This window comes from Zootoca vivipara, chromosome 13 (assembly GCF_963506605.1).
Source record: "Zootoca vivipara chromosome 13, rZooViv1.1, whole genome shotgun sequence".
NCBI classification, from domain to species: domain Eukaryota; kingdom Metazoa; phylum Chordata; class Lepidosauria; order Squamata; family Lacertidae; genus Zootoca; species Zootoca vivipara.
This window is the reverse complement of record NC_083288.1, coordinates 41,577,062-41,590,736: the sequence shown is the minus strand read 5'-3', so window position 1 is coordinate 41,590,736 and position 13,675 is coordinate 41,577,062. Positions and strand designations below refer to the sequence as shown.

At 42.9% G+C, this 13,675-nt stretch overlaps 1 protein-coding gene across 1 annotated transcript; it reads left to right on the top strand.

Moving 5' to 3' along the window:
• Positions 1-1,336: 1,336 nt before the first annotated feature.
• LOC118095645 (vomeronasal type-2 receptor 26-like) lies at positions 1,337-3,177 on the top strand. Its single transcript, XM_035136891.1, has 2 exons — positions 1,337-1,445; positions 2,276-3,177. The coding sequence occupies exon 2, from the start codon at positions 2,278-2,280 to the stop codon at positions 3,175-3,177; it is 900 nt and encodes a 299-aa protein (XP_034992782.1). The 5' UTR covers positions 1,337-1,445; positions 2,276-2,277.
• The last annotated feature ends 10,498 nt before the right edge of the window (positions 3,178-13,675 follow it).

Genomic DNA, 13,675 nt, shown 5'->3' with positions numbered 1-13,675 from the left:
GTCTTTCTTGCAAGAAAGGTGAGGAAATGAAGTGGTTGGGGAAAAGAGGCATAATAATACCAGAGAAGAAACTGAGAACAAACAGCAGCAGATGCAGGAGAACACTAGTCTTCTAAGTGGGCCAGTGGAAAAGGTGGAAGCAGGAGAAGTGGTCAAGATAGAGAAAGTGAAGGAAAGGAGGCTGAGAGGAAAGGCGTGAAGAGCAAGAGACAGAGCATTAGGAATAGATGCATCAGTCTTCAAAAAAGAGTTATCTCAAAATATGTATTCCAAAGTATATTTCCCCCTTAACATGCTGAGTGTCAAATCTCTTCGATAACTTCATTCCAATTCATGTATTTGTCCAGAATTCTTTTGTATGGGAACTCATAAAGAACACATTCCTCCCAGACAGCATCTGATGGGTCAAAGAATAGGTGTAGCCACCAGCACCAAAATCAATCCTAGGGATGTCTACCCAGCAGACAACATACTCAGAAGTAACAATTATAACGAACTTAACAGGGACACTAGAGAAATTCAGAGGGTACATTAATGGGCAAGGCAATCTACGCAGAACAGATAGGGCACTGCTATGTAAGCACAACACCTGCACATCCCAGAACAATAGAGGGAATATCACATCACTTCAAACATTACTACTACTAAAAAGAAAAGGAGCAATTGCTCTTGGTAGAGGCATTCCACATATTACTGAAGTGCCGTGTAAGTTTGGAAACATAGAGAAGACCCTTAGAACCTGAAACATGTTGGAACCACCAGGATTGAACCTAGTGAAGACTGCCAACTAGAACCACTTGGACACAGCAGAGTACATGCAGGCCTCCAGGAAGCTTTGGTCGCCAGGTGTCAGTGAGACAGGATGACACAGGAACTCACTGCCACTAGTAACTGGATAACTATGTACAGCTTTATTATATACAGGAGTCTCACAATATACAGAATTGGTACAGAGTTGGATCTTAGTTTAAAACAATAAACCACTGACTTTTCCTCTCACTGCTCTCTCTACACATCAACCTTCTCTCACAACTCACAAACTCCAAAAACGCCACACCACACGGAAGGTCATGAGTGTTCTTGCTTTATGGGAGCCTCAGCCAATTACCAGCTTGTTACCAGGGACCCATATCACTAGGCAGATTACAGAGAGAGAGTTCATCTTGACCTCATTCTTCTTGGCCTTCTTGGCTAACAGCCAACTCTTAATTGCTCAGTCGAGTAGCTCCAATTCTGCACGTAGGCACAAAATCCCAACAAAACATTCTGAATTCATTATTCTCTTGGTAAACCTTCTGCTCTTTCATTTATGGATTAGACTCAGCCGCATTCTGTCTGTACTGAGAGATGTCTTCCAGGATCAAGCAAGAAAGTGAAGGAGGGACAGCCCCCTTGCTGCTACGATTGCATCCCATGTGCAGAAGGAAAGATTGCAAACCAGGATGGTAAGGAACAGGATTTGATTAAATTGATCCATTTGACTGAAAGGAGTAAGGATGGCTGAGGTTAAGTTTCAAAAGAAGACATAAGCTATTGTGTGTGTGTCCCTGCCTCTTGGTGGTCATTGTCCAGATATTGGTAGTAGTAGTAGTCGTAGTACTAGTAGTAGTAGTAACCATGATTTATATGCTGCCTATCTTACTGGGTTGTCCCAACAATTCTGAGGAGCTTCCTAAAAATAAAACCTCAACCACAGTAAAATATAAAACATTAAAAAGTTCCCAAATAGGGCTGCCTTCAGGTGTCTTCTAAAAGCCAGATTGGTGTTTATTTCCTTGACACCTGACGGGCGGGTATTCTACAGGGTGAGCACAACTACCAAGAAGGCTCTGTCCCTGGTTGCCTGTAACCACATTCCCGCAATGGGAGAACTGCCAAAAGGCTCTCGGAGCTTGGTCTCAGTGTACAGGCTGAACAATGGGGGAATACAGGGTAAATATTTAGACAGATTGTTGGAATATGATAATCAAATGAGAATAACAATCCATTGAGAATAGCCAGGTGGTGTGTGGTTCAAATAATATCCAGAGGGGCTCTTGTCACTCCTTCCAACTTAAACAAGCTGCACCCAAGCTAGTGTGATGATACATTCAAATATCATGAAGAGGAACAGTCCTGGCTGTTTCGATTACAGGACCACATCACTGAACCAGATGATAGTGTATAGGACAAGTGTTTTAATTTGAGCTGAGCTCTTTTCTTCTCAGACAGATAGTAAACATTTCAGCATGCTGTTGTGAAAGGAGCAAAGGGTCATATCCTTATTTTTCCCCAGATATGAATGACTGTAAGAAATGTCCAGACAAAGACTATCCAAGCAAGAACCGGGATGCATGTTTACCCAAGGATATCAGCTTCTTGTCTTATGAAGAACCATTGGGCATCAGTTTAGCCTGCTTCTCTCTTTCCCTTTCCTTGATCACAGCTCTGGTACTTGGTATATTTATGAAACACCACGACACACCCATTGTCATTGCAAACAACCGAAACCTCACCTACACTCTCCTCATCTCTCTCCTGCTCTGCTTCCTTTGTGCATTGCTCTTCATCGGCCGACCAGAGAAGGTGACCTGCCTCCTCCGACAAACAGCTTTTGGCATCATCTTCTCAACCGCTGTTTCTTGTGTCCTGGCAAAAACCTTCACGGTGGTTTTGGCCTTCATGGCTACAAAACCAGAGTCCAGGATGAGGAAATGGGTGGGGAAAGGACTAGGCCACTCCATTCTCCTTTCCTGCTCCATGGTTCAAGCAGGGATATGTACTGTGTGGCTGGCAACCTCTCCCCCATACCCAGATGTGGATATGCACTCAGTGACAGAAGAAATTATACTAGAATGTAATGAGGGGTCTGTGGCCATGTTTTATTGTGTCCTCGTCTACATGAGCTGCCTGGCAACTGTAAGTTTTGCTGTGGCTTTTCTCGCCAGGAAGCTACCGGACAGTTTCAATGAAGCCAAGTTCATCACTTTCAGCATGTTGGTCTTCTGCAGTGTCTGGCTGTCCTTTATTCCTTCCTATCTGAGCACCAAGGGAAAATATATGGTAGCTGTCGAGATCTTCTCCATCTTAGCCTCCAGTGGTGGGTTGCTGGGCTGCATCTTTGCCCCTAAATGTTACATAATCATTCTGAGGCCTGAGCTGAACAACAGGGAACAGTTAATAAGGAAGAAAAATTAAAGAAATGAGAAACCTGTCCTTTGCTGTATATTTTTACTGTGTGTACAGTAGAATATTTGGAAATACAATCATACCTTGGATCCCGAGCACCTTGGCTCTTGAACAAATCGGCTCCAGAATGACCAAAACCCAGAAGTGAGTGTTCTGAATTTGAAATGATTTTTGGAAGCTGAACATTCAGCATGGCTTCTGCTGCTTCTCATTGGCTGCAGGATCTTCCTGCAGCCAATCAGAAGCCATGCTATGGCTTCCGAACGTTTTGGAAACTGAATGAGCTCGGAGCTGAGATACATAAAATGGTGAATAAAAATGGATTAAATCTCCCATTTACACTTTAAGATTGTCACAGGGTTAATTCTTAATAAATTAAACACATTTCTTTCCCACAGAGGAAGCATTAATTGGTGAAGTTACTTTCAATTTCTTGGCAGCCCTTTCACTGATAAAACGAAGGTGCGGATTCTTCCACTCATACGTAACTTAACTTGGACAGGATTCCTAGGACCTGAGAGCTTCTTGGTCCTCCAACACAAAAATGGCTTTTTCAGAGCATCAGAGGTTAATCACCTGTTCACACTTTTCTCCAGAGTGAATTCAATAGTGAATATTTATGACTAACTATCATCAATTACCATGTCGAGAGAAAAATTATATAAGGCAGCTGCTGAACACGTGTTTGCAAATATTCTACTGTACACAAAGAGAAAAGCACAAAATACATTAAAGGACAGGTTTCTTATTTTCTTATTCCTAATTTTTCTTCCTTATTAGCTGTTCTCCAATACTTTGGCCACCTCATGAGAAGAGAAGAATCCTTGGGAAAGACCCTGATGTTGCGAAAGATTGAGGGCACTAGGAGAAGGGGACGACAGAGGACAAGATGGTTGGACAGTGTTCTCGAAGCTACGAACATGAGTTTGACCAAACTGCGGGAGGCAGTGCAAGAAAGGAGTGTGAGCATTTTCACCCCTCCCATTCTGAAAATCTGGTGATATCTGCTGTTGGGAGGGAACAGTTAGGAATTGTTACTTTGTTGTTTTTCAGTCCTGACTCTGCTCTCTGCCGTGTGCTGTGTGCAGTTTAATATCTTCTGTAGATAAGATGGCTAAGTGAGAGCCTGTAACACTCACAAAGCCAGATCTGTAAATATGCAATAGTTAATAGAAATAAAAGAGGAATGTTTTGAAACCTCTACAAATGCTTCTGCTGTTTACTGCTGATTTGGTGCTCATAAAGCCCAGTTATGAGTCCATGATTCCCGGGTGTATGCTGAAGGTGTTCCAGACGTCCTGCCCAGGCATAGGGGCCTAAGAGGACCTGGACAGATCCTGGCATTTACCCACATATGGTAGCAGGCGGATGGTTGCTGGTAGCAGGCGGATGGTTGCAGATGGCTATTGATGGTTGGATAATTGGATGTTTCTGATCCATTTCCATCTGATGCTGCACATCGGAGTTGAGCTGTGAGCTGAAGCTGTTTTTCAAGCTGCTGTTTGATTTACAGAAAGGTATGTCGCTGGCTGCCAGGAAGACAGCAGAGACGCTTTTCCAGTTTGCCTGTTAATTGTGCTGAGTGGGGAGAGAAGTTGCTGAGAGAGTCAAGAGTATTTGGGGTGCATGAAGGGAAGTGTCTTGCTGTTAACTAAACACAGGCATGGCTTCTGCACATTCTGGCCAGATGTCTCTATCTTTTCCTCTCCTTACACCAGAGACCTATCCTACGTGGCAGGTCAAAATGAAAGCACTTTTACAAAGGGAAAAGCTTTACCATACTATAGAAGATGACCCCCCTAATGAGGATGATGATGGATGGCCAGCGTGGCATGAGGCAGACATGAGAGCCAGGGGGACAATTATTCTGAGTGTCCAGGACCAGTTGTTGGTCAACTTGGAGAACCAGCAGACTGCACGGGCTGTTTGGAATAAACTTCGAGATATGCATCTAAGACAAAATGCAGGATCCAGTGTGCTTTTCTTTAAAAAGCTGTGTAGGCTGGAATTACAGAAAGATGGTGATTTGCCCAGCCATCTAGCCCAGTTAAAACGTCTCAGACAGGATCTTGTCCAGCGAGACTTAAATATTTCAGAAGCTGTTTTTGCAATGCTTATCATAAACAGTTTGGATGAATCTTATGATGCTGTAGCTGCTCAATTGTCGTCTTTGCCCAATGACCGTCTAACAGAAGATTATGTGTCTAGCGTGCTCTTGAATGAGTGGGATCGCAGACAGACTGCTAGAGAAAGCAGGGACAAGGCTGTTGGAAATGCTTACAAGCCTTCAACAGGGGAAAGTGAAAGTGTTGCAAAAGCTCTTAAAATGCGCCGCTGTTTTTCTTGCGGAGAGGTCGGCCATTTTAAAAATCAGTGTAAAAACTCTTCAAAGAAGAAGGGCAACTTCAAAGGCAAAGGGGGAGGAGGCCGAAAACCCCAAGGGCCAGCTGCATCAAAGGCTTTGATCTCACGCAGTTCTAATCAACTCACACGTTCTGTTTTTGTTGTCGACTCAGGAGCCACAAGGCACGTGGCCAATGATAAAAATCTCTTTCTTCATCTTGAGAAACAGGGAGGAGCAATTCATCAAGCGGATGGAACGACTATTAAAAGTTTGGCTCAGGGAACGGTTTCTTTGCAGAGCCTTAATGCAACAGTTAAAAATGTTATGTATGCTCCTCATTTGCAGGATAATCTCTTGAGTGTTTCTCAGCTAGACGCTCAAGGATTTAAAGTGGTGTTTGCAAACTCTCGGTGTGAAATTCTTCGAGACAACAAACTCATTCTTTATGCTAAGTGTGTTGATGGTTTATACGTATTGCCTTTTGTTACAGGTACAGCTTCTGGAGCAACTAAAGAAACTGAAAAGGCATGCTGTAATATATCAGTAGATAAGAATGAGAAATTGCATAACCATTGTATTCATGATTATCATCGTTTGTTTGGTCATTTGCATTTCCAGGCAGTAGGTAAAATGCAAAATATGGTTGAGGGCATGAAAGTTCAAAAGTGTCCTTATCATATGAAATGTGTCTCATGTGCAGAGAACAAAATTAAGCAAGCTCCCAAAGGTACAAAATCTGGGAGGAAGGTTAAGAAACCTTATGAAATTGTGCATGCAGACTTGGTTGGACCTCTAGCGCTCTCTAGAGGAAACTCATGTTATTTTTTGGTTCTGATAGATGCCTATTCTAGATATGTTTGGGTCTATATGTTACAAAAGAAGTCTGAAGCCTTCTCTAAGTTTCAAAAATTTTGTGCATGGCTCAGGAATGTTCACGATGAGCATGTACGTTGTCTTTTTACTGACGGGTGGAGAATTTTGTTCAGAACAGTTTGAAAACTTTACTGCTGAACAGGGCATAGAGCACATGACTGCCACGCCCAGATCTCCATGGCAGAATGGTTTATGTGAAAGAGTAAACCAGACCTTGCAACAAGGAATTAAAACTCTGTTGCATGATTCAGGCCTACCCAACCCCTTCTGGGCTGAAGCTCTATCGTGTTTCACCTATATTTACAACCGCAGGTATCAATCAGCCATTGATTGCACCCCATACGAAATGCTGTTCAAAAGGAAACCGTTTGTAAAACATTTAAAAATTTTCGGTTCTGAAGTTTGGGTGCATACTCTGCAAGGTGACAAATTGAGCAAATCTGGTCAACATGGCATTTTTCTAGGTTATGAAAAAGGTTCCTATCGTGTGCTGATGACAGACACAAACACAATTAGGCTGACCAGAAGCATGGATTGTAATCCAAAATGGGACAAAGTTGGCATTTTTCAATGTCATCCCATTTCAGATGATGAGGTGGTTAAACCAATTAACAAAGAGGCAAAACCTGTAATTGATGCTGATGGTAGCACAGATTCTGACACTGATACAGATGATCAGAATGAAAAGACCTCTTTTAAGAAATCAGATGGGTCTGACACTGATCTAGAGGTAGAATCTTTGCCAGATACAGGTCACCATTCTCCCAAGGAGGAGGAACCAGACCCAGAGGATCCCAGAGTATTGCGTAGATCTGAGAGAACTACCAAGGGACAAGCACCTAAACGATTTTCTAAAGAATTTGCTAAAGCTGCTATTTCAGATATGGCTCCCACTAGCAACCCAAACTCAGTTTTTGAACCAACTAACTACAAAGAGGTTCAAAATTTACCTGAAAAAGATGCCGAACCTTGGCTTAATGCCATGAAAGCTGAATTGAATTCCCTAAAGCAAAATGACACATGGGAATTGGTTCCAGCAGAACCAGGCATGAAACTTGTAGACAGCAGGTGGATTTACAAAACCAAGACTGATCAGACTGGTAAAGTGGTCAGATATAAAGCCAGATTAGTTGCACGTGGTTTTTCTCAAGTTCCTGATCAGGACTATCGTGAGACATATTCACCGACAGTCAAATTTGAGACAGTTAGGCTGTTGATGAAAATTGCTGCAGAAGAGGGCATGACCATATCTCATCACGACGTTAATACTGCGTTTTTGTACGGAATTCTCAATGAGAGTATTTACATGTCACCACCAGATGGAGTGCAGATAAAAAAAGGAATGGTGTGTAAATTAAAAAAATCCCTGTATGGTCTAAAACAAAGTGCTCGATGCTGGCACACTAAGCTGACAGAAGTGCTGTTTTCCTTAGGTTTCCAGCAAGGAAAGGCTGATTCTTGTGTTTTTGTTAAAGAATCTAACCAGCACAAATTGTACTGCATTTGTTTTGTGGATGATATTTTGTTTTTCTGGAAGGATGCAAATATTTACAAAACCACTCTTGCGAAACTGCAAAAGCATTTTGATATGAAAGACCTAGGGGAAGTCAGCAATTATCTCTCACTGGAAGTAGAGAGAAATAAGCAAGGTGATGTTTTGCTGCATCAATCACGTAAGATCAATGATGTGATTGAAAAATTAAATCTGACAGATGCCAATTCTGTAGACACCCCCATGGTCACAGGGTACCAACATGATACTAATGCTAATGTTTTTCCTGACACTACATTGTTCAGAAGTGTGTTGGGTAAACTTAGTTTTATAGCAAGGTGCACAAGACCAGACATTGCTGTTAGCGTAAATTTGCTCAGCAGATATGTAAATAAACCTACAGTGCAAGACTGGAAGGCGCTGAAACGCATAGTTAGGTATTTAAAAGGCACTATGCATTACAGGTTGAAGCTTACTAGCCAAAAATCTGGAGGTCTTGAGATCTATGCCGATGCCAGTTTTGGTAGTGATACAACTGATGGCAAGAGCACCTCAGGTGTATGTTATTTGTACAATCAGTGCCTATTTGATTGGTCTTGTAAGAAACAGGCAACAATAAGCATGAGTTCATGTGAAGCAGAACTCAACGCTTTAAATTTTTCCCTCATGAATGTAGAATGGTTATTGCAACTATGTGAGGATATGAGAGTTAAAATTTGTTGTCCAATTCAAGTTTATCAGGACAACAAAGCCTGCATAGAACTAATCCATTCAGAAGGGTGCAAGCAAAGAACAAAACATTTGCTAATCAAATTGCACCGTGCCAGAGAATGCATTCAGAAAGGAGTTGTAAAAGTCACATATATGCCAGGGAAAGAAATACCTGCTGATGCTTTGACTAAAGCTGTTAATAAGGAACAACTTGGTATATATGTAAAGAAATTGCTTTTGTGCTAGATTTTCATAATGGTCAGAATGAAAAGGGGGAGGTTGTGAGCATTTTCACCCCTCCCATTCTGAAAATCTGGTGATATCTGCTGTTGGGAGGGAACAGTTAGGAATTGTTACTTTGTTGTTTTTCAGTCCTGACTCTGCTCTCTGCCGTGTGCTGTGTGCAGTTTAATATCTTCTGTAGATAAGATGGCTAAGTGAGAGCCTGTAACACTCACAAAGCCAGATCTGTAAATATGCAGTAGTTAATAGAAATAAAAGAGGAATGTTTTGAAACCTCTACAAATGCTTCTGCTGTTTACTGCTGATTTGGTGCTCATAAAGCCCAGTTATGAGTCCATGATTCCCGGGTGTATGCTGAAGGTGTTCCAGACGTCCTGCCCAGGCATAGGGGCCTAAGAAGACCTGGACAGATCCTGGCATTTACCCACAAGGAGTGCCTGCCGTGCTATGGTCCATGGGGTCACGAAGAGTCGGACATGACTAAACGACTAAACAACAACAACAATTGTTCAGCACAGACCACAGAATGATCATATAACATTTGGGGGAAAGATGCAAACCAGTAACCCAGCACCGGAGGCTAAGATGCAGAAGATCTCCACAGCTACCATATATTTTCCCCTGGTGCTCAGGTAGGAAGGAATAAAGGACAGCCAAACACTGCAGAAGACCAACATGCTAAAAGTAATGAACTTGGCTTTGTTGAAACTGTCTGGTCCTGACGAGGAACGTCACAGCAAAATTTACAGTTTTGGTTAATCTCTTGCAAAGATTAACCAGGCTGCGAACTATTTTTTTCTTGAGCCCAGTTTTTGTAGCCAGAGCAAACAGGCACATGCAGAAAGCCGACCGGCCAGCTAAGGTGGCGGCTAGAAGTCAGCTTGTTCGCTGCTTTGGAGCCCCTATGCAGCAGCCGCAGTGAAAAGGAGCCCAAAGCCAGCCACGAAAGCGGCAGTAAGCCCAAAGGGCCAAAGGGGCTGAAGCCCCTCAGGGTCAGGAGCATAGGTGCCAAGTTCCGGATTGAAAAATCCGGGATCAGCAGCACCGCGGCACCGGAAGTCACTTCTACGCACTTCCGGACATGCGTAGAAGCTACTTCCGATGCCGCTGCGCCCATTTCCAAAATGTCCGCAGCGCCAGAAGTTGCTTCTATGCACTTCCGGACATGTCCGGAAGTGCGTAGAAGTGACTTCCAGTGCCGGCGCAGCACCAGAAGAACATGGCCGTCAGCAGGAGCTCCTTAATCTGGGGGAATGCAGGGTATTTTGCCATTCGGGACACCTGTGGGAAACGGTAAGAAAATACGGGGGTTTCCCGGGGAAAACAGGGTACTTGGGAGCTATGGTCAGGAGCCCCTAGGAAAAAGGAGCAGGGAGGCAAGGAAAGGAGGGGAAATTTAACACTAACTTAAAACTAATGGGGTAATTAGGGAGAGAAAAGGGAAAAATGAAAACAGATCACTGTAACGTCATAGGTAGATCGCTCTCCTTTCAGATTGCTCTCTCTTTCGGGTGGCAGCAGACACGATGCTGGTGTTCCAATGCACTGGCCCCAAAGAGGAAGTTCAGGGACACATGCATGGGCTTAAATAGAGGTCCCTCGATGGAATAGAGCTGGCATCCCAGCTATATACATTAGTTCATACAGTAGATGATGTCCCTTTTGCTGATTATTCTGAGAATGACCAAAGGGGTCAATTTCATATTTGGGAGCCTATTAATCCCTTAGTTCATAGATGATGTCCCTGTTGCTGCTGGAATCCTCCACCCCATCTACCACACAAAACATTGAGCAATGAATGGTCAATCAGAAGGTCACCTGTGCTTGAAAAATTTCCAGGACGTTTTAAATAATAAAATCTCAGAAAGTATTTGCAGGGATTCCCCAATAATGCCTGGGGAAATGAAAAATTTCCAGGACGTTTTAAATAATAAAATCTCAGAAAGTATTTGCAGGGATTCCCCAATAATGCCTGGGGTGTGTGAGAGAGAGACCTAAATAAAAGGTAAAACTAGGTGGCGTGAACCTTTCCCACTTCTTGGAATATTAATTGAAATGTTTAGTGAAATTTCAGTAAAATGGGTATAAAATTGGGGAAAATGTAAGTAACATGAAACTTAATGCAAATTTAATGTATATCTGTTCTCCCTGCCCAGTTTTCTTCTGTGAGGAACAGAATCAAGCTGGCTGGAGAAAAGCCTGTAGCTCAAGAAGGGGCAGGTATAGAGGGGAATCTCTCACTCCAGTTGCCTGGCAAGTTCCTGGATGTGTGGCTTACACCACACCAGTGACTGCTAGGGAGGGGGGTATTTCCCAATCCCAAAAGAGTGTCATTCCATCAGCACTGACTGGTGGAATGAGGAGCTGGATCCTCGGCCTAGTACCATGCCAACCCCACCTTTCACAGTAGTCAATAAAGATGTGAACTGATTTCACCCAACCCCAGTATCTGTCTGAGTTATTTTCACCACTGTCGCTGCACCGGATAATTTGCCTGCCGGGGCAATTTCATCTGATTCATTAATTTGGTCCAAAACTCATTTCTTTGGCCGCATTGAGTATAATGGGGAATCTTTAAAAAAATAAAATTCATTATTGGATAGAATTTTCAGGGTAACAAGCTTTCAGTTAGGCTAAGCCCAACCTGAGTTTTGCTGTGCTATAGTTAACCCTCCATCCCAATACCCTTACAGTTCCACTTCTATGCTTATCTTGCCCAATGGTACTTCCGGGGAAACCAATTCAGTAACTAATTGAGGCTTTGTCAGAGGCTAGACTGAAGAGGAATGGTAGAGACCATCCCCCCTCTTCCTGAACCTTCCTGAGAAGAGGAGGACAGTATAGATTTACAACAGTAGTTTGCAGAAGGTCATAGTTCAGGGGCTGCAGAGGGGAGAAGCTGGGAAATATTGGGAGAGCAGCAGGAGGAGGAGGAAGCACCAGAGGAGAGACAGCCGACAGACTCAGTGTCTTTAGAAAGCATTCCTGACCCCTCCCTCCCAGGACCCAGTGGGGATTGAGAGTAGGAGAACAGAAAGCTCAGAGGCAGAAAGCACAGATCAGCCGACGCAGGGATGGCGTATAATGGGAGAGATGGAGCGGGTGGTACTTTACTCAGAGGAGAACCATTACTGAAATAGAGGCACCTTTTCTAAGCCTTCCGCTGTGAATATTGAATAAAAGACTTGGTAAGAGCTCTTCTTGTTTATCTGCTTCTTGGCTGCCACCATGGGAGGGATCGGATTCCTTGAAGCTTGACAGGTTTGAAGGGGGGGATCCTTTGTGGCCCTGTTAATCAGAAATCAAGTATCTCAGTGAAGCTCTAACATAGAGGCTGGGTGGGCAGCTGACAGGGGGCAAAGTGCCCCCAAACCTCATGCAAAAAGTAGACTGTATACATTCGCCCCCCGTACTTAATTTATTTCCTGCCTGAAATGAAGGTGCTGGTTTTGACCTTCAAAAGGACAAGGTTCAAATGCATATGTGGAAGGTCATTCTTGTTCAAGTCATTATGCCTTGTCAACATTATGCCTCCACACCTGGAACTAATCTACCCAATGGTGCTTTTGATACTTCCACAAATTTCCTTGAGTCAGATGTGTTGCCCCCAAATGCTGTATTATTTCATTGAGACCCGATTTAATCAGCAAAGTGCCAACTATTACTACTACTACTAAAAATATGATACAATACTAACCACACATACCTGGGAGTCACCCCCCACTTAATTCACTAGCACTTACAGATCTTGCAGGCTCTATTCCTATCTCCATTCCCCTATCAAATGAAGGATCCAGGATGGAGCACTGTTGTGAAAAATCCCACCAACAGCTTCATAGGTTTCATTCATAAGGCCTTACCACTGTTTGATTGTTATGAACACAGTTAGAACTGTCCATTTTTTTCTTTGAGGCTCTTTGAAGACAATGCCTCTTTAACTGCTGAAGTTCTATAACCTTCCCTGATACCACCTCATCCACTAGGACTGGAACAGCAACTGGGCAGCTTCCAACCATTATCAGAGGGGAGAAGTGAAAAGTGAAACAGGGAGATAGTTTTTTGAAAATTTGGAAAGAGGGAAGGCTTGTACTTTACCAGGAAAGCAATCGTGAATAATCTCTCCCCCACCCCCCTTTTCAATACTTCCATTTATGTAAAATCAGTGGCCACTGAAGTTTTACATCTGAGTTCCTTCTGAGCTTTCTTTTTTATTATTTATTAATAAATTTATTTACAAAAATATGTGCATTGTCTCTTTTTTCAAGTTGTGTTTTCTACAGATCAGCTTCATTTGTTGTGAGACATTAATGTGGCTTTCTGAGTTCCTTTCGGCCACATCTTCTTCCGATTCCAGATTATTATATGAACAATGCTATGTAGAAATAAATTTTTATGATATTACGTATAGTTTGATCTTTCCTCTAAGAGATTTCACATTCTTGTTCTTAATCTGAGTAGGACAAGAAGAGATGTAATAAACTTGTTTTCTTTTCCTGCATTCAAGCCACAACAGGAGATTACCTCTCGTATAATTATCAAATTAGTCATTTTTTTTTCTTTTCCCCACTCCTAAGGAGCCCCCGTGGCCATATGCAAAACTATGAACCATGTTATTCATAACCCTTGAGCCATTCAGAACTGATGCTATAGGAACAGAGAACTCTGTCACCCTGATCCTTTGCAATGCATCAGCTGAGCAAAGCTTGAACGATGGTGCTTGAAAGATGAACTGTTGTGTGCTGTGATTTGCTTGCAAGATGGTATTATCTATGGTGTTGGTGTTAGTGTTGCTTCCCCAGGTGTCATGCAAGGTTTCTATTGTTCAGTGTTCGCTCAGGAACCCC

Excerpts from the sequence above, each read along its gene's own strand:
- LOC118095645 (XM_035136891.1), top strand. The coding sequence starts at position 2,278 with ATGAATGACTGTAAGAAATGTCCAGACAAAGACTATCCAAGCAAGAAC.